This window comes from Conger conger, chromosome 9, assembly GCF_963514075.1.
Source record: "Conger conger chromosome 9, fConCon1.1, whole genome shotgun sequence".
In the NCBI taxonomy this organism is placed as follows: Eukaryota; Metazoa; Chordata; class Actinopteri; order Anguilliformes; family Congridae; genus Conger; species Conger conger.
The window spans coordinates 4,959,540-4,980,634 of record NC_083768.1 but is presented as its reverse complement, the minus strand read 5'-3'; the positions used below and the strand labels follow the sequence as shown (position 1 = coordinate 4,980,634).

At 45.4% G+C, this 21,095-nt stretch overlaps 1 protein-coding gene across 2 annotated transcripts; it reads left to right on the top strand.

Annotated features, from left to right (window-relative positions):
- Nucleotides 1-503: 503 nt before the first annotated feature.
- On the top strand, nt 504-19,819 carry lyn (LYN proto-oncogene, Src family tyrosine kinase). 2 transcript variants are annotated; one of them, XM_061253849.1, is made up of 13 exons: nt 504-638; nt 4,137-4,264; nt 4,832-4,886; nt 5,189-5,297; nt 7,793-7,891; nt 8,600-8,703; nt 10,089-10,238; nt 11,119-11,271; nt 13,028-13,210; nt 14,398-14,474; nt 15,937-16,090; nt 17,553-17,684; nt 18,663-19,819. In XM_061253849.1, exons 2-13 carry the CDS (start codon nt 4,139-4,141, stop codon nt 18,863-18,865), a joined length of 1,545 nt encoding a protein of 514 aa, XP_061109833.1. In that variant the 5' UTR covers nt 504-638; nt 4,137-4,138; the 3' UTR covers nt 18,866-19,819. The 2 variants fall into 2 exon arrangements, with proteins under 2 accessions (XP_061109833.1, XP_061109832.1); XM_061253848.1 differs by having other exon boundaries at nt 518-638; nt 4,134-4,264.
- The last annotated feature ends 1,276 nt before the right edge of the window (nt 19,820-21,095 follow it).

Here is a 21,095-nt window from a genome sequence, read left to right as displayed (position 1 = left end):
CCCTTTTTATGGGTATGCACTTTGCACGTTGTTGTACGTCGCTCTGAATAAGAGCGTCCGCCAAATGCCTATAATGCAATGTAACGGTCTCATTGAGATCATTTTCAAGACAGACCTTTAACAATAGACAGATATCTATCAGAGAAAGGTGTATCATAAACATGCAATACCCGTAACGTCAAGTACAGACATATAGCTAACAAGTCGCATGGACGATTTGAATTATTTGACAGTATGAACTGAAATTAAATCCTAAAGCTCAATTTTCTCAGCCCCGGGCTGCCCTCACGCTGAAACTCGTGTAGTTGTCGCCGAGAGTGAGTGACTTGATTCGCATCAGTAGTCAGTTCTGCGGAAGAGAAGCCACCCCGGAGAGCGGGGTCGAAGAGCGGAGCCGAAGTCCGTGTGGTATGCAAATACATTTGATACACGCGGGGCATTGTACCAGGAAGCAGTGGTTTAAAAAAAGAAAAGAAAAAAAAAAGTCCCAACCTGCTTTCAACATCAAGTTCCTCATTTTGAGTGGTGAATATTTCAGCCCTAAGGTTTCGCCGGGCTTGGACGAAGGACGTGTTAAATAGGAAGGTCAAATAACTTCGATGCTAAAAAGAAATATCTGGGCGTGAAAAACTGGACAGGTAGGAATATGCACTCACTTTGTGTACATTCGATTATGGTTTTTTGTTGTTGTTGTTGTTGCAGAAGTGCCGATGCACTTGTTTAAGTATGTTATAGGCTAAAGGAATTCACGTTCAGTATCCGTGTTGTGTTACTTCGGTTGATCGCAAATTCTGTCCTTGGTTAGATTTTCTACACTGGCAACATTTGTATTCGGAGTGGAGACTTTGGTATCGATTAAAAAAGTGTAGGCACGCTATCTTGATACGGTCAAATTGTATAACGATCTGTCGACTGTAGGTTCGTTGAGGACACCCAACCTAAATATATACAAAGATGTTTGCCTCCACTGAACACTGCTCGATACTTTTGTCTGTGAGTTGTCACTGTCGCCTGTCAGACCTGTTCCATTTATCAGAATTTTTTTTAACGAAGCGCTAACGGGACACAAGAAATAACCTCCTTTCGCAATTTGTGTTTTTCCCTCTTGATCCACGAGAGTGTTTGTTCCCGTGCACTTGGGAGTTTTATTTCCTTTCGTTGAGAAAAATTCAGACTACACCAATGGGCTATGCGATTAAGCCTAGATTTCCCGCATTTGCAATCTGCTTCCTCGACTGGTGTTTTGAACGAAAAGAATCTGACACAACGGGGAGAACGTTTTTTGGTTCAAGGTCTTCAGAGCGTAGCAGGATCTGGAGATACACCTACTAGGGGGTCCCTCTCTTTGTTTGTGAGATTTACGGCCAGTCTATGCGTTTTTGTGCGCAGTCCTGAGGTCTCAGCAAACGACACTAGTTTGTATTCTTTCCAAGCGTTCTTTCCCGAAACTGCTTTGTCAAACATTGACCATAACTGTCCTAGGATGCTCACCAAATAAGGCGTTCGTTTGGCGACATTTTATTTCGGGCTCTTGAGTCCAGTACAATCTTTAGGAAACACTTGCAGTCTGCAGCTGTGGCTGGTGCATACACAAACCTCTGAACCTCAAATCAATACCTTATTTAGCTAATTAAATAATTAATTGCAGAAGTTAATCCTGAAGTAAATCCTGAGGCAGAACGGCTCTTGCCGTGTAGCCCTCAGCTTTAACCTCACAGGTTGGAGGTGTAACGGCATTCGGATCATCTTTCCCTCTCCGAAAAGCATCCGCTCCACTTTTAATTTTAATTTTATATTTGCATTAGTCGTAGTTACCAGGAAAAAAACAAAAGCTATTCTAACCAAGGCTAAGCAGCATTTTAGTCTTTGGTGAGAAGAGGAAGTGGTGTCTTGCACATACTTCGTCACAGCAGTCTGACCATAAGACTGGAAACGATTGGTTCATGCGACGACCCAGATCAGTGTCCTGTCTGTGTGTTTCAGTCTGGTTTTGCGCAATTAAATAAACTCCGTCACGCTGCAATTATCTGCGAAACATTTCACCTCATTTACATTACATTACATTACATTACACCTCAATTTCATTTCATTTTAAAACAAGTATACATCAGAGTTTTGCTTTTATTTGATAAGGTGATTGACTGTCCGTTTTACGCACTTGCAAAAACATAATGTGCAAAGCCCTCATCGTTTTCAGAGCCTGGTTTTTAAACCGTTTCTTCTTCTTCTTTTTCTTCTTCTTCTCAAAAGCAGTTTTATTGTCAATACGGTTTTAATGACAAATCCATCTTGCCAGCTTTGTCAGCCAAATCAACAGTTTTGTCACTGATTTCTAAAAGGTCAGACGCATGTCTGTCTGTGGCCTGTGAACGGACAAGTGTGCAGAAACATCCAACAGTTTCATAGGTTCCAGAGGTACGAAGTGGACTGGAGTGGGAATCACATACCCATGCACTATTCAGGTGGGCATCTGAGGTTGGTGGCTTGAGCAAGGCCCATAACCTCGCGTTGCGCCATACGGGATTTTGTTAATCTAATGAACTGTCAATTTGGATAAAAAAAGGGGGGCACTGACTTAAAAAAGCTCGGTGGAGGTTTACTTTCTACGGTAATACTGACTTAAAAAAGCTTGGATGCTATATTTAACCCACTGTGGCTGTTTACCTGAATAAATCTTCCCTCACACGCACACAGCGTGCCAGGATAGCTCTGCCCCTGACTGTGTTAACTGCTCCCAAACAAAGGAGTACAGGTAATCAGATACAGCTATCGCACAGAACACAAACAGGACGATGTTGTATGCAAACGTTCAAGCGGACAAAGGAGTTCAGATGACTAAGGGAGCAGGGCCTGATGAAGTAGAGATGGATTGAGGCTTGAGAAATGGCTCGATATTGAAAGAGTTCAGTTCTCTTGGTCTCAGTCACCTGTTGGGCCATTTTTTTAAATTCAGTTTGATTTTGACTTCAATTCGGTTTTATGTTTATAGTGTTTGAAACGAAGGGGCGTCGTCTCAAAGCACTTCACACGCCTCCCTGCCTGGCTCCCATGATCGAGGCTAGAAAAAAAAAACGGCCACTGCTGGTTTCCAGGGCAACCATAATTTCTTTCGAATGAAAATGTAGGAATGTTAATTTACTCGACGGATCTTGGCTCCATGACGTCTGCGACACATTCAGTGCTGAAAAGGACCGCTCCGTAAGAGGATGACGCATTGCGCTCTTGCGTCAGTTCCCTGCTTCTTCAGATTCCCGGACCTCACAACCACTAGTGTTTCCTTAAAAAAACTAATGAGAACAGGCGATAATAGCTTTCTTGGTAATATCTGTCAATCAGTGAAGTGGGTCAGGAAAAAAAAAGTTGGCAGCCTAGCCTGTAGTCAAGTGGCTAAGGTGCTTAAGTGGGACCTGGAAGGTTGGTGGTTCAAGCCCCAGTGCAGCCACAATAAGATCCGCACAGCTGTTGGGCCCTTCAGCAAGGCCCTTAACCCCACATTGCTCCAGGGGAGGGTTGTCCCCTGCAAAAGTCAAAGTTACTGTAAGTCACTTTGCATAAAAGCTAAATAACACTTTTTTTTCCTTTTTTTTTTTTTTAAGTGTGGGTAACTTCTGAAGGTTTGTACGGTGGGTACAGTCTAAATTTGAGTCACTGGTGTGATGAAATGAGGACATTTGGAGTCATTAAGCCAGCTGTGCGTGAGCACGACTGCTTGTGTCAGCTTTGTTTCTGATTTTTATTATTACCACTTCCTCTGCGCCCAGAGGGCACTTCCTGTATTGTTGTACGGCCAAAACTGAAAGCAAAGGCCAAGCATTTTTGTATATTTCTCCATTCTATTTATTGTGTCTCACAAGCTGTGTCCACGTATACTCTCAGAAAATCAGGAAATACTCTCAATGTGTTGATGCTGCAACACCAAGTTTCTGTGTGTCTTTTTGATACAATTATGCATTATGCATACAATTACCCTTTGGGGTTTCTGTCTTTCCTAACAATCATCAAGTCCCTTTGTGTTAAGTGTTTGTTGCGGTATTGTTCTCTTTCTCTCCTGTCAGTAGAGATGGGCCTGGTTCTTTTGTTCCTCTGTTAAGTTTAGAGTTAAGTGAAGTACTGTTCTGTGTCTCTCCTGTCAGTAGAGATGGGCTGTGAGAAATCAAAACTCAGGCAGAGCCAAAATGTCGCACTGGATCAGAAGAGCCACCGGCCTGTGCACACGGAACAGACCTATGTGAGAGACCCCACCTCCAGCAAGCCTTTTGCCAAGGTAAGGACCCAATCAGACACAGCAGGAGTAGCCAATCAGATAGAGCATAAGTAGCTCATCAGACAGAGGAGGGCAGAGCAAGTAGCTAATCAGACAGAGCATGATTATTGGTCAGACATCATGTGTGGAAAGTTTAGTTCGTGGAAGGAAGCCGTCTAGTGTGTCCGTCACTGTCACCGACATCGACGTCGTCGTGCTATACTGAAGAAATATATTTACTTTAACTTTTGTTTGTTCACAACTTGTATTATTGGACAAGGAAGATTCAGTTTTTTGCTAATAAACCACCATGGACCGTTTTCATGTCTCCCACCTTGGATTCGTGAGTAGCCCGCTAGCTGTTGTTTAATGATGGCAAATCTCAGAAAATGTACAAGCATACAGTTGGAGTAAAATGCACGGACTCGCGTCAAAACACAAGTCTCTACTAGTCAGCGACCTAAGTGGCTTTGGAATAAGTTTCCACTATTGACAACGATGAGAAACTGCAAGAGATGGTTTTGCCCCAGAGAGCCCAGTATAAATGGGAGGGTTAAGCTCTTGTTTCTCTTCTCTTTTTCCCGACAGACTTCCGCAGGGGCCAATGGCCTCCTCCCGGGTCAGATCTTCCAGAAGATGGAGGGTAAGAATCTCTGTACTCCATTTCTTTAAATACCAGTCTTTTCTGTGTTTGTCCTTCGACTGAATTAATTTGTCACACTTCTGTATATTCATTGTTGTTCCATGTAAGTTTCTGTTTTACTTGTGTGTATGTTTATGGCAACTTTCTTACATGTTGTTCTGGGCATGGGAAAGCTCTTTATAAATACGATGAATATTATTATTATTATTATTATTATTATTATTATTATTATTATTATTATTATTATTAGGCGTGCGGATGAACGGCGCTCAGCGATGTGTCTTCTCTTTCCCCGGGTTCAGAGCAGAGTGGGACGGGTGAGAAGATCGTCATCGCCCTGTACCCCTATGAAGCCGTTCACGGAGACGACTTGGCGTTCAAAAAGGGGGAAAAGCTCAAAGTTCTCGAAGAGTAAGTACTCTGGGGTTTTACATTCCGTGGCCATGGATCCTGGCCAATCCAGACCCAACAAAGGAGGGGGCTGTTTCACAAAGCAGGATTACTGAGTTAGCTGGATAACTGTGCTGAGTTAAACCCACAGAGCAGGATTACTGAGTTAGCTGGATAACTGCGCTGAGTAAAACCCACAAAGCAGGATTACTGAGTTAGCTGGATAACTGCGCTGAGTAAAACCCACAGAGCAGGGTTACTGAGTTAGCTGGATAACTGCACTGAGTAAAACCCACAGAGCAGGATTACTGAGTTAGCTGGATAACTGCGCTGAGTAAAACCCACAAAGCAGGATTACTGAGTTAGCTGGATAACTGCACTGAGTAAAACCCACAAAGCAGGATTACTGAGTTAGCTGGATAACTGCGCTGAGTAAAACCCACAAAGCAGGATTACTGAGTTAGCTGGATAACTGCACTGAGTAAAACCCACAGAGCAGGATTACTGAGTTAGCTGGATAACTGCGCTGAGTAAAACCCACAAAGCAGGATTACTGAGTTAGCTGGATAACTGTGCTGAGTAAAACCCACAAAGCAGGATTACTGAGTTAGCTGGATAACTGTGCTGAGTAAAACCCACAAAGCAGGATTACTGAGTTAGCTGGATAACTGCACTGAGTAAAACCCACAGAGCAGGATTACTGAGTTAGCTGGATAACTGCGCTGAGTAAAACCCACAAAGCAGGATTACTGAGTTAGCTGGATAACTGCACTGAGTAAAACCCACAGAGCAGGATTACTGAGTTAGCTGGATAACTGCGCTGAGTAAAACCCACAAAGCAGGATTACTGAGTTAGCTGGATAACTGTGCTGAGTAAAACCCACAGAGCAGGATTACTGAGTTAGCTGGATAACTGTGCTGAGTAAAACCCACAGAGCAGGATTACTGAGTCAGCTGGATAACTGTGCTGAGTAAAACCCACAGAGCAGGATTACTGAGTCAGCTGGATAACTGTGCTGAGTAAAACCCACAGAGCAGGATTACTGAGTCAGCTGGATAACTGCACTGAGTAAAACCCACAAAGCAGGATTACTGAGTTAGCTGAATAACTGCGCTGAGTAAAACCCACAGAGCAGGATTACTGAGTCAGCTGGATAACTGCACTGAGTAAAACCCACAAAGCAGGATTACTGAGTCAGCTGGATAACTGCACTGAGTAAAACCCACAAAGCAGGATTACTGAGTTAGCTGAATAACTGCGCTGAGTAAAACCCACAGAGCAGGATTACTGAGTCAGCTGGATAACTGCACTGAGTAAAACCCACAAAGCAGGATTACTGAGTCAGCTGGATAACTGCACTGAGTAAAACCCACAGAGCAGGATTACTGAGTCAGCCGGATAACTGCACTGAGTAAAACCCACAGAGCAGGATTACTGAGTTAGCTGGATAACTGCGCTGAGTAAAACCCACAAAGCAGGATTACTGAGTCAGCTGGATAACTGCACTGAGTAAAACCCACAGAGCAGGATTACTGAGTTAGCTGGATAACTGCACTGAGTAAAACACACAAAGCAGGATTACTGATAACTGAGTAAAACCCAGAGCAGTGCAGTTATCCAGCTAACTCGGTAATCCTGCTTCCTGAAACAGGCCCAGGTGAGGCGAGTTATCTGTGTAACTATTTTAACTGATGGCTGCCCCATCATCTCTTTCATAACATAAAAGAATATACACCCACCAAGCACTTTATTAGGAACATTTTTACTGTATTACACCTACTTATTCATGCGATTATCTAATCAGCCAATTGTGTGGCAGCATGCATACAATCATGTAGATACGGGTCAGGAGCTTAATGTTAATGTTCACATCAACCATCAGAATGAGGAAAAAATGTCATCTAAGTGACTTTGACCATGGAATGATAGTTGGTGGCAGACAGGGTGGTTTACGTATCTCAGAAACTGCTGATCTTCTGGGATTTTCACACATGCTAGTCTCTAGAGTTTGCAAAGAATGGTGCTGACAGGAAGGTGACAGTTATGCAAATAACCACACATTACATACAACGCATTATAACTCTTAAGAGGATAGGATGCAGCAGTAGAAGTCTAAAAAATAAGTCTAATAAAGTGCTCACTGAGTGTACATATGTGCTCTCTACGTCGTCATGAATTGGATTATGTTATTTGATCTAATAAATCTCAGACATCAGTCCTGCTTCACTGCAGTGAGTGATCAATGGGTTTCTGCAACTTAAGCTCTTAATTTAAGCGCTTGGCTCAAGAGTCCAGACATAACTGGTGCCCGGTGTCTCAACCAACTGCTGACTACAAAACACAGAAACACAGAATCTCAGTGAATGAAAAGAAAGAAATGGCAAACTGACATTTAAAAAAAAGAAAGAAAAGAGAAGTGTCTATATACCGTATATCCGTTTTTCGTCTGCATGCTGGTGGCATGTACATCCTGTTTTGTGTGCAGTTGTGTTTATTGTGGACCCCTGTTCTGCAGGTCGGGGGAGTGGTGGAGGGCAAGGTCACTGAGCACCAAGAGAGAGGGATTCATCCCGTCCAACTATGTAGCTGAAGCCAACACCATGGAGACAGAGGAGTGAGTGCATTACACTACACTACGCTACATTACACTACATTTAGCAGATGCTTTTATCCAAAGTGATGTGCATATCAGGGTCATACAACAAGCAACCGAACACGCCGATTGGTTGTACGACCATGAGTATTTGTCCAAGTACACAAAGTGGATAGGTCTCTAACTGCCATACCAAGACAAGCACAGTACACAGACAAATACAAATGGGAAAAGTCATAGATATAGGTATAAAATACAAGGGGGTAATGATAGACAGGTGAAGAACAGGTGACGATAGGTTGGGGGACCCCTGCAGAGAAGTTGAGGGACGGCGTGAAGAGATGAGTCTTCAGACCGCGGTGGAGAACGGGCAGCGAGTGAGCAGCTCTTGTGGGGATGGGGAGGTCCTTCCACCACTGGGGAGCCAGAGAAGCGCTGCGTCAGTCCGTCAGTCCCAGGTCTGAACCAGGAACTGCACATTTAAAGTGCATGTAGTGTGCATTTACACACTCCTCGTATGTTCTCAACACATTTAGAGTACAGTCACACACAGTGTCCACAGTGCATTTAATGTCAACCATGTTTGATCTTCAGACAGTTATTTTATCTTTATTTTTCTGATGACGATGACGATGATTGGTCATCACAGGCTTGTACGTTGAGTGTTTTGTCGTATTGATCAGTATTCCTGTGCCGTTTTGAGCAGTTGTTTCTGCTGCCGTCCCGCAGGTGGTTCTTTAAGGACCTGACCAGGAAGGACGCGGAGCGGCAGCTCCTGGCCCCCGCCAACAAAGCGGGCTCGTACCTGATCCGCGAGAGCGAGACGTCGAAAGGTGTGTGGCCCACCGGGGCGCTGGGGCGCTGAGGCCCGCCGGGGCGCTGGGGCGGACGAGCTACCGCTCGCTCAGGCAGAACGCAGCGGCAAGCTTCAAACCGCGAGGGGACCAGCGCAAACCGGCTCGCTCTCACACCCCCTCACTTCCTGCTCTGCAAACGTCTGCCACTCTCTGCTGCTCGACACGTTTAGCCTTTAACCCCCAGCCCCCCCCCCCCAGCCCCCCCCGCCCGCACCCCCTAATGCCATTTCTCCTAATTCACCTTTACTTAACCGGGTAAAGTCTCATTGACATTAAAGATCACTTTTACCAGCAGCATAGAAACTAAAAAAACATGAAGGGTACATGCAGATAACAAACATTTATCACAAGTTGTAGAGTTTAGGCGTTTCATATTTTCAAGGTTCAGACACGAAGACCATGTCTTTTAATGTGGGACGCCTGCGTATGTAGCTCCCCCCCCCCCCCCCATAGCTTTTAGAGAGCGCAGAAAAAATGTGTTGCTCAACCATGACGTCCAGGTACTTTACTTCCTGCAGTCGGACTGCAGAGTTGCTCGTAAGTTATTGCACATATTGCGGGACAAAAGGTCAAAGTTCCCCCACCGAGAACAACCCACATTTCATTTAGGCTGTTTTCACGTCCAGTGACTTTGTTGAACCAGAAAGTGTTCGTTCTCATTCTCAAATAGTTGCCTGTCTGGGTTGGGCTGTAGCAGCCTGTAGCTTCGCGGTTAAGGTACATGACTAAGACCTGCAATCCCCGGTGTAGCCACGATAAGATCAGCACAGCTGTTGGGCTCTTGAGCAGGGCCCTTAACCCCACCTTGCTCCAGGGGGGGGGACTGTCTCCTGCTTAGTCTAATCAACCGTAAGTCGCTTTGGATATAAGTGTCAGCTAAATTACATTTAATGGGTGATATGACATTGTGTTATTCTGCGGAAGGGCGTCAGCATTGCCGTGTTCACATCATACATGTTGTGAATGGTTTGGCTGACGCATCACTGATGATATCCCCACGGCACACGGTTTGCCTGCCTCTTTGTTTTGCGAAGCACACCACAGGTGATTCACAGCTGAACCCAGATCCCCTGGAGCAGAGGAACTCTGTGGTTTTCAGGTGCGGTCTGGGGTTTTGAAGAAACTTCCTCTCTCCTGTCCGACGAACATGGTTCCAGTTCAATTGCAGTTGAAAGCCTGCTTTGTGTTAGACTGGACGCTAATGATTGTCAGATAAAACAGTCCAGCCCACCGCGCAGTTATGGGGAAGTTAGGAAAACACAGAAGTGGATCCGTGTTGTTTGTTAGATCCCTGTGCACGCACACCTCTTGCCCTGATGTTGCACCTTTGTGAACCTTTGTGTGTCCTTTATTTGAATCAGGAAGCTACTCGCTGTCAATCAGAGATGTGGACGCCCAGGGAGCAGAGATGGTCAAACATTACAAGATCCGCATGCTGGACAATGGGGGGTACTACATCTCTCCCAAGATCACTTTCCCCGACATCGGCAGCATGATAAAACATTACCACAGTGAGTGATACGGCTTCATTACCGTAATGGCTTGTGCATTGTAAAGTGTATGTGCATTGTAAACTATTGTTTTGTGTGTTTACGCCAGTATTGTCCAGCTTTATGTATGTGCCTTGAATATGGTAATGTAATTCATAATTACAATGATAATGACGAAGATGGTGATCATCGTCATCATCATCATCATCATCATTGTGGTTGATTGCAAGAAATGGCAAAAAAATTGGTGAAGGACACCCAACTCTGGCCTGCAGAAGGCTTTATACTGGCTGGTGATTTGGCAGTTGTTGCCTGGCTGTGCTGATGATTCAGTGATCTTAGCCTGGCTGTGCTGATGATTCAGTGATCTTAGCCTGGCTGTGCTGATGATTCAGAGATCTTAGCCTGGCTGTGCTGATGATTCAGTGATCTTAGCCTGGCTGTGCTGATGATTCAGTGATCTTAGCCTGGCTGTGCTGGTGATTCAGTGATCTTAGCCTGGCTGTGCTGATGATTCAGAGATCTTAGCCTGGCTGTGCTGATGATTCAGTGATCTTAGCCTGGCTGTGCTGATGATTCAGTGATCTTAGCCTGGCTGTGCTGGTGATTCAGTGATCTTAGCCTGGCTGTGCTGATGATTCAGAGATCTTAGCCTGGCTGTGCTGATGATTCAGTGATCTTAGCCTGGCTGTGCTGATGATTCAGTGATCTTAGCCTGGCTGTGCTGGTGATTCAGTGATCTTAGCCTGGCTGTGCTGATGATTCAGAGATCTTAGCCTGGCTGTGCTGGTGATTCAGTGATCTGGCTGTGCCCGTGATTTGGCGGTATTAGCCTAGCCGTGCCAGCGATTCAGCACGTTTTTAGGTGTGTACTGAACCCCTCTGGGGTGTGTCTGTGCAGAGCAACCGGATGGCCTCTGCCGTAAGCTGGTGAAGCCGTGCGAGAAGCCCAAAGCCCAGAAGCCCTGGGACAAAGACGCCTGGGAGATCTCCAAGGAGTCCATCAAGATGGTGAAGAAGCTGGGAGCCGGGCAGTTTGGGGAGGTGTGGATGGGTGAGTCACCTTCCGTCTGAGAAAATGTGGCAATTGAGCCAACCAGGAGGGCCAGAAGGTGGGGGTTGGAGTATTTCCTGCGTTCCGATACACCAGACAAGCTTGGATATGTATGATTAAGAGTGTAAATGGGCCCACCTGGGGGTTTGAACCTGCAACTCCTTTGAGCAAGACCACGCCCGGCCTCCTAACCACCAGCCTACACGGCCACCCCTGAGCCGTTTCTGGTCCAGATCAGACAGATCGTCTCTGGGCAGAGTGCCGGGGGGCGCGTCAGATGCGTAGGCAAGGCCGCACAGGCTGTCTGACGGATAAAGACGCGGGCTGTGTGTGTCACATGACTGGGGTGTGCTGTTGCCGTGGTGGGAGGCGGCCATCTTGCACAGAGGGGCCCTCTCTTATCAGGGCTGATCAGAATGCCTTCAGAACCCTCAGAACAATTTGCATTCCCATTGTGACTCACGCCCTCCCTCTCCCGTCTCATTGGCTGAGCACTACCAGGAAGCGGGCGGCAATGCAAATGTCGGAATGGTGCCTGGTTTCTGAGTTCTGCTGGGGTTTTTTTTGGTTGTTTTTTTTTTTTTTGCTTGGCTCTTGGGTTTCCTGTGAGACAAGAGACTGCTGACCAGGCAAAAATGCCAGGCTGCACACTCCCCTTTCTCTGTGAAGTTTCTCTTCCTCCTCGCCCTGAACTGATTTTATCTGTTCCCGATATTCCCACTAACGGAGCCGGTCACAGGCAGCTGTCAGATCGGGAAAGCGCGCAGTGTCCTTGAAAATACAGTTCACGCTGAAGTGAAGGGTAGTAACCGTAGTAACAGTGATATGTAGTGTTTGGTTGTCGCTGAAGGGGCAGAGGGTAGTAACAGTAGGAGGAGTGACAGAGGAGACAGAAGCTCATTTTAAGCTGAGCTCAGCACTTCAGACAGGCTGCCATACCCTGACAGCAGGGCCTGAGTGTGTGTGTGTGTGCGTGTGTGTGTGCGCGTGTATGCCTGTGTTTGTGAGGGATTTTGTGTGTGTGTGTGTGTGTGTGTGTGTTAGAGATTGTGTGAGTGTGCGTATAGCTGAGAGACTTGTGAGAAGAATGCGTTCGGACATTTCTCTACTCTCAGTCCTAAATATGGGACCAATGCATCAATAAATTGTATTCAGAAAATCTGAAATATAAATGATAATCAGGGTTATTATGATGTTTCTCTGACTCTGCTTCACTGAAGCACTCCTCGCATGAGAGAGAGAGAACTGCAGCCACACTTCTACAGACAGCTTCCTGTTTGTGTGGTCAGCCTCCTATTTCACCTGTTTACATTAGACCTCACGCTAACACACTGACACGCTCTCTGTCTCACATGTGCCTATAGTTTAGGGGAGGACTCTTATGAGCCCTTGATGGTTACTTTCCTCTCCAGCACAGATAGTCTTGCGTCTTATATTATCCTTTTATGTTCTTATATGCTTTTTTATTTTTGTGCAAATACATTTTTAAAAATAATAAAATTAAATAAAATCACTGTATTTATATCTGGGTTTGTTGTATTGCTATGAAATATAAATTAAATTGAACTGAAATTAATTCACTTCCATCGCTCCAGTTCAGCAAAAAACAAAACATAATTACCGTAGCCTCACCGTGGATTAGATTGCATATGCCCTCTGCTTCACTATATTACATTTTCTCGAGGCTATGCTTGGGTTAGTGTCTGCGTTTCTGAGAGTCCGTTCGGTGGTCCTGAGCGTTGTTCTGTCCTCCCAGCGTATTACAACAACAGCACCAAGGTGGCCGTGAAGACGCTGAAGCCGGGCACCATGTCTGTGGAGGCCTTCCTGGAGGAGGCCAACCTGATGAAGACGCTGCAGCACGACCGTCTGGTCCGCCTCTACGCCGTGGTCACCAAGATCCAGCCCATCTACATCATCACCGAGTTCATGGCCAACGGTAACGCGCCCGCTGACCTGTTTACGACCACCGCTTATAACCAGCCACTCATCCTGCTTATAACCACCCGCTTATCCTGCTTATAACCACCCGCTCATCCTGCTTATAACCACCCGCTTCTCCTGCTTATAACCAGCCACTCATCCTGCTTATAACCACCCGCTTATCCTGCTTATGAACACTGCTTATAACCACCAACTTATCCTGCTTATAACCAGCCACTCATCCTGCTTATAACCACCCGCTTCTCCTGCTTATAACCAGCCACTCATCCTGTTTATAACCACCCGCTTATCCTGCTTATGAACACTGCTTATAACCACCAACTTATCCTGCTTATAACCAGTCACTCATCCTGCTTATAACCACTGCTTATAATCACCCTTTCTTATCCTGCTTATGACCACTGCTTATAATCACCCTCTTATCCTGCTTATAACCACTCGCTTCTCCTGCTTATAACCAGCCACTCATCCTGCTTATAACCACCCGCTTATCCTGCTTATGAACACTGCTTATAACCACCAACTTATCCTGCTTATAACCAGCCACTCATCCTGCTTATAACCACCCGCTTCTCCTGCTTATAACCAGCCACTCATCCTGTTTATAACCACCCGCTTATCCTGCTTATGAACACTGCTTATAACCACCAACTTATCCTGCTTATAACCGCTGCTTATAATCACCCTTTCTTATCCTGCTTATGACCACTGCTTATAATCACCCTCTTATCCTGCTTATAACCACTCGCTTCTCCTGCTTATAACCAGCCACTCATCCTGCTTATAACCACCCGCTTATCCTGCTTATGAACACTGCTTATAACCACCAACTTATCCTGCTTATAACCAGCCACTCATCCTGCTTATAACCACCCGCTTCTCCTGCTTATATCCAGCCACTCATCCTGTTTATAACCACCCGCTTATCCTGCTTATGAACACTGCTTATAACCACCAACTTATCCTGCTTATAACCAGTCACTTATCCTGCTTATAACCACTGCTTATAATCACCCTTTCTTATCCTGCTTATGACCACTGCTTATAATCACCCACTTATCCTGCTTATAACCACTGCTTATAATCACCCTCTTATCCTGCTTATAACCACTGTTTATGATCACCCTCTCACCCTGTTTATAATCACTGTTTGTAATGTATTTCTTTTGTCTTTTTTTACAGGAAGCTTGTTAGATTTCTTAAAAAGTGATGCAGGGAGCAAAACACAGTTGCCGAAGCTGATCGATTTTTCTGCCCAGGTGAGAAAGACATCTTTACGTGCCTTCCTTCACAGACGTCATATGGGGCCATTTTACTGACGCACCGCAAACAGGAAATTACTGTCTTTTTCCACTGTTACGCCGAAAAGAGGAACTAAAACTCGCACTATTTAATTTCATCACGCTGCGGGTCGGGCTCCAGTAATACCGAGCTGCAAGTTCAGCCGCGTTCTCAGCTCGCGTTCTCAGCTCGTCTGACCGCCTGACTGCCTCCATCCCGTAAGCCCGGTCCGGCTTCCGTATTCAGCCTGCCGCGGTCCGCTGTGGAGAGGGCAGGAAGACTTCCGGGTCCTACTCACTGGGCGGACATTTTGTGTGACTCAAGGGAGATTTTAACCGACGTGTAGCGTGGTCGTCTTTAAAATCACTTTAAAATTACATATGGCCTATTGGTAAATATTGGTAAATGGACTGCATTCATGTAGCGTGTTTATTCAAAGCGCTTTACAACTGATCCCTCTCATTCACCTATTCACACACACACACACACTTCAGGGTTTAGGTGTCTTGCTCAGGGACACTTCGACACACGCGGGGCGAGATCAAACCGACAGCTGGACAAACCGCTCATACCTCTTACCTCCTGAGTCAATGTTGCCCTTACGTGCTGAAAGACACTGTAGACCAGCACACTGGAGATCCCTGGTGTAAGTGCAGAGACCCTCTCTAATACCGTACGCGTTAAGCCTTTCGCAGTGAAACATTTAGCAGAATCCCACTGCCGAGAAACGGTTATGAAAGTGTTCACGGATGGCTGAATGGGCTTGTTTGTCACCATTCAACCTCAACTTCTCTGTTTTTTTTTGTTTTTTTTTGTTTTTTTGACATCCGCGCAAAACAAAAAAACAAACCAATGCATTTGAAACACAGCTGCATCCTTAAAACGCATAATACTTGCACAGGAACCCTTCCCACGGTTCAATAATGTTGCCCTTCCAATTAACCCAGGACAACTGATTTATGATAAACCGTGATCACATTGAATAATACTGTTCGCGCGCCACTGCTGTGAAAGGAAAGCCTAATGAAAGCCACAAATGACTGGGAAATGTCCCCATTGGACAATCCCACCTGGAACTCAATCAACCAAGTCAAGCAACCTCGTGTAGCGCATTTCACAAACAACTGCCATCATATGCTCCGCGGAAAACCCCGCCAACGGGGCGGCACGTCTGCGAACTATCTGAGCAGTTTCAGTCTGAAGCCCAGCAATCTCTGACAAAAAAAAAAAAAAAAAATAGCGATCACTAGCGCACTCCATTAACGCGTCGGTGAAGAGACTGTTGTGATGTGAATGCCTGTGAATCTGATGTGCGGTAGCGTTTGAGTCGGCGCTCTCTCCGTTCGCAGATTACATTAATGGTGGTGGCTGTGAAGATGGTTGTGTTTCGGAATCTCCCGTATGGTGTTGTGTTTGAGTCGGCTCTCTCTCCGTTCACAGATCGCAGAAGGGATGGCGTACATCGAAAAGAAGAACTACATCCACCGGGACCTGCGGGCGGCCAACGTGCTCGTGTCGGAGAGTCTGCTGTGCAAGATCGCCGACTTCGGCCTCGCCCGAGTCATCGAAGACGACCAGTACACAGCCAGAGAGGGTAGGGCCTTACTGCACACACTCTACTCTGTTAGACACACACACTCTACTCTGTACACACTTTGGTTTACACACGCATTATTTTTTTAAATATGCTTCAACAAAAATGAAAGCATAAACCACAATCAAAATGGTGTTGCCTTAGCTTGTGTCACTTTTTATAGACAGGGCGCAGTTTTCCTATATGTAAATTTAAAATGGTAATTCCTTCCATGAGACACCCGAACTATTCTGAGATTGAAAGTGAAAGTGTTGGATCATCAGCAGTGGGGGATTGTGGGTTGTGGAGAGAAGTGGGGATCCTCTCTTTGGAGTTTCCCTGCTCAGAAAGAGCCCCGCACAGGCAGTCCGGCGCTCCCACCCCGACAGAGAAACAGATGTTCATGCAAATCGTCAAAGGCAGCCCTTTACGGGACTCTCACACGGGCGTCTTAAAGACGCTTTCCGAACACGATCATTTTTCATAATTAATCATCGGAATGAATCACGCCGAAGTTATAGGCACAGAAGGAAAAATGTAATACCGTGATAGTGAGCCAATTTTATCCACTTTCCAATTAGTTTCTTTATCCTGAAAGAAAGAAGCAGCAAGTTATTATACTGCTAGGGTCTGCTATTGGTAATACGGAGAACAGATGTATTGTGCGAACATTCAATTTACATTTTAAATTCCAGTTATTTAGTTGTCGCTTTTATCCAAAGCAACTTACAGTTGATTAGACTAAGCAGAGGACAATCCCCCCTGGAGCAATGTGGGGTTAAGGGCCCAACAGCTGCACTGATTTTATCGTGGCTACACTGGGGCTTGAACCACCAACCTTCCAGGCCTCAATCAAGCACCTTAGCCACTAGGCTACAGGCCCCTTAGCCACTAGGCTACAGGCCCCTTAGCCACTAGGCTACAGGCCCCTTAGCCACTAGGCTATAGGCCCCTTAGCCACTAGGCTACAGGCCCCTTAGCCACTAGGCTATAGGCCCCTTAGCCACTAGGCTACAGGCACCTTAGCCACTAGGCTATAGGCCCCTTAGCCACTAGGCTATAGGCCCCTTAGCCACTAGGCTATAGGCCCCTTAGCCACTAGGCTATAGGCCCCTTAGCCACTAGGCTATAGGCCCCTTAGCCACTAGGCTACAGGCACCTTAGCCACTACGCTACAGACACCTTAGCCACTAGGCTACAGGCCCCTTAGCCACTAGACTACAGGCTGCCCCAGTCATGTACCTTAGTCACTAGGCTACAGGCCCCTTAGCCGCTAGGCTACAGGCTTACAGTAATGCTATCCTGTTGTGAGAGGACAAACCTTTCGCGCTTAGTAGAACAAGTGAATGTGCAGTAGTATCCCGTGCCTTAAGGAAGGCTTCAATTTCCGGGAATAAGTCACTGCTGGCCACACAGTCGTTAAATACCACGTTCTGTGTGTGCGAGGCGGGCGTCTGACTCACGCAGATGTTGTGCTTTTCAGGAGCCAAGTTCCCCATCAAGTGGACCGCCCCAGAGGCCATCAACTACGGGTCCTTCACCATCAAATCCGACATGTGGTCTTTCGGAGTCCTGCTGTACGAAATCATCACATTCGGAAAGATTCCTTACCCAGGTAACTGAGCCCGGTAACGGAGAACATGGCTCCGGCCAACTGGAGCGGATGGCTGTGTGTGTCCGCAGGCTTCCTGTCAGGGTCATACAGGCAGGATTACAGAAGTACACGTTATCTAAAGCGGGGGCTGCCCAACCCTGTTCCTGGAGATCTACCATCCTGTAGGTTTTCGCTGCAACCCTAACAAAGCCAGCTGGAGATCTTACTGAGCTGCTAATTAGTAGAATCAGGTGTGCCAAATTAGGGTTAATGAAATGTCATGGAAGTGCCTGGTCAAGGAATCTCTAATGCATCACTGCCCTCTGCTGGTGAGAAATAAAAAGTGAAACTAATGGTTGTGACCACAACCACCAAAAGACCTGTGTTAGCGGATTATATGGTGGTGGACAAAAGTCTTAACAAAATAGACAACATTTAGAAAAACATCTTTCCACGGCTTGACGCAGGTTTCTGTGTTATTCAAACGGAGGAGCTGCAGGAGAATACAGGTGCATCTATTGTGTCATTCAATTCAGCTTCCAGCTAAAAAGTGCCTGTACTAATTTGCAATGCCTGGGCATATCTGTAGTATTAAATCTAGCAAAGATACAGCGGCATACAGCCAGGACGCCTTCAGGCACCAACAAACATTTATTTAAAAAGATGCTGGATATAGATTTATGAAGGTATGGATTATATGATGGGGGAGGGAATATCAGTCACAGCGTAATATTTTCAATTAATAACAACGTACACTATCAGATGTAGCGAATAGGAATGAAAATGCTAAGTGTACCTGCCAAATGTGGTGCTGGGTTCAAGCTGGCTCGACTTATACGGCTGCCTTTCCCCAAGTATCTAAGGGGCACAGAAATGTACTCTGGTTATACTATTAATTCCAGTTTGATCTAATACGATTTTGTAAAAGGTGTGGGCCTTTTTTTTGTTTTGTTGCAATTTTGACTGAGTTCTGATCAATTGCTTCCGTCGGATCCTCAGGCATGAGCAACGGTGAGGTCATGACCTCTGTGCAGCGCGGGTACCGCATGCCCCGCCCGGAAAACTGTCCCGAGGAGCTCTATGACGTCATGATGACGTGCTGGAAGAACAAGCCCGAAGACCGGCCGACCTTCGACTACATCCAGAGCGTCCTGGACGATTTCTACACGGCCACCGAGGGGCAGTACCAGCAGCAGCCGTAAGGGGGCGACATATTCCCCAAGGCGACGGTTGATTTCTTTCAGCTTATCAGAGCTTCTCTCCCGGCAGGAAGTAATCTCGTGGCAGCAGTCTGATTCTTTGCTTATTTTAAAGCAAAAAACTTTTAAAAATTTTATTTTTATTTTTTATTTGTATGTTTTTCCACTTCAAATTGAAGTAAAGAAATAAACCGTCTTTTTATGTTTTTTTTTTCCTAGACTTTTTTTAATTTTTAATTTTTAAATAAACTTAGCTCTTTTCTAATGTTTGTTCAGTAAGAAAAAAGTTTGATATAGAAAGTTATGCATTTGAATTTATTGCCTGGGGCATTTTGAGTCTTGTATTTGAGGACTTTGTCATAATACTAATCAGCCTAAGGCAACAGTGGATGTTTTTTTGTTTTGTTTTTTAATATATTTTGTCATTAGCCTTTCTTCGATGCACTGAATCAAGATGTAGGTGCCAACTTGTTCCACTGTGTTCTTTCCCTGTCTTCCATTTTGTATAACCCTTTCTTAATGTCATCGTTTAATTACTCTGTGGATTTCTGCTACGGAGATCTTGTAAATCAGTGCAAGCCTGCTCAACCCCACATCCAGTGTCTGAAGGTGTTCGCACCGACCGTCCACCCCGCCCGCCTGATCTCACCGATTCTACCTGCTTTGTTCAGGTAAAGTTCAGTTCAGTTCAGTGGTCAAATCAGGTGGCGTAGAGCGTGGCTCAAGTGAACACCTGCAGACGCTGCAGCCCACAGAATGTAGAGTTGAGTAAACCTGTTGTAAATTATCACTAAATGTTATGACCTGTGTGTGTGTGTGACCTGTGGGTGTGACCTGTGTGTATGACCCGTTTGTGTGATTTGTATCTAGGACAAAATGTGAGCTCTGTAAGATAGAAATGCTTAAGTTAATGTAGCGAGTGCCTTTGAAATAATAAAAGCAGTGCACTGTTCTCGACGCGGCGCCCCGTTTGCATTACTGAGAGCGCTTTCCCCTCGCATTGCGTCCCTGGTCCTTCCTGGAGGCGGGGAAGGGCGTGGCCGCCCTGGAGAAGGGCTACGAGGAGGTGGGGGCGAGGAGGGAGGATTTTTTTTTGGATTTGAATATTGCCACGTTTAACTCTCAGTTTAGGTTCACTTAAAAAGGTCTGCCAGATGCTAAGGGTTAGTCTGATTGCTTTGCAGAAAGTGACCGCACACACAGACATGTTCCCAAGACATTTCAGCATATGGCTAGACATTTAATGGAGTATTATATACACCTTTGACATTAATACTTCCAGCTCTTTAAAAGGGTTCACTTGAATATGTGAAGTTTTTTCATAGCACACGTTAATTGATAAAATATACTAATAAATGTCACAAACGTCATAAATGCACTGCTTACCAGCTAGTAAAGTTAAACTGTTGACCAAACTGTGTCCAGCAGGGGGAGACAGAGTACCGTGTACCAGGATTGGTGTCCTTACCTGCATATTCTCAGAACAAAATCACACACACAGCCAGGACCTGGGAGTGCTCGCAAAGTGGGTTGGTTCAAATCATTTTGCACAAATTAATCTGTTTATCATACATTCAATCCTATGACATGAACCGTTTTTTTCTTTTTTTTCCCCAGTTCGTCTCGGAATATTGAAATTGAAAAATAGTAATGATTGGACCAGGAACATTAGTCAGTATAAAGACAAATGTGCATCTTTAACCCTTTAAGTTGTGAGATCACGAATACGTGATTAGAACGTTCTTAAGTGAGCACTTTAATGCTGATTTAACCATCACTACTGGTCATTGAAAGCAGTGCGGTTATAGAACACGGGCTAAGATTTTACCTTTTTGAAAGCAAGTTGTATGGCTGGGGGCTTAAAGTCTGGTTGTGGAGCCACAATGTTTGCAGGTTTAAAGAGTAGTCTACTTTCTGGAGTTTTGTCATTTCGTTTTCACCATACGTTTTCAAATGTTGTGTGCAGTGAAGGATTTTACACACTTAAGGGACATTCAGGGGTTTATGGTATACAGCAGGGAAGTAGCTACTTAACTTACTTCCAAGACAAGTCGGATTTTCGAGATCTTGATCTCCATTGTTCAGAGTTAGATATTTTTGGTTGGGAGCATTTCCGAGGACTGCAACGTAGAAGGAAAGTGTGGGACCGCACAGTGGGAAATAAATAAAAACACTAAAAGAACTACAAATACTGCGGGTGGGCAGTACCGACAGAGTTCGGTGCACTTTCATT

What these genes read in the sequence shown, in the direction of transcription:
- lyn (XM_061253849.1), top strand. Translation starts at nt 4,139, where the DNA reads ATGGGCTGTGAGAAATCAAAACTCAGGCAGAGCCAAAATGTCGCACTG. An exon ending in CCAGCAAGCCTTTTGCCAAG is followed by an intron (nt 4,265 to 4,831) that starts GTAAGGACCCAA and finishes TTTTCCCGACAG; the next exon opens with ACTTCCGCAGGGGCCAATGG. An exon ending in AACACCATGGAGACAGAGGA is followed by an intron (nt 7,892 to 8,599) that starts GTGAGTGCATTA and finishes GCCGTCCCGCAG; the next exon opens with GTGGTTCTTTAAGGACCTGA.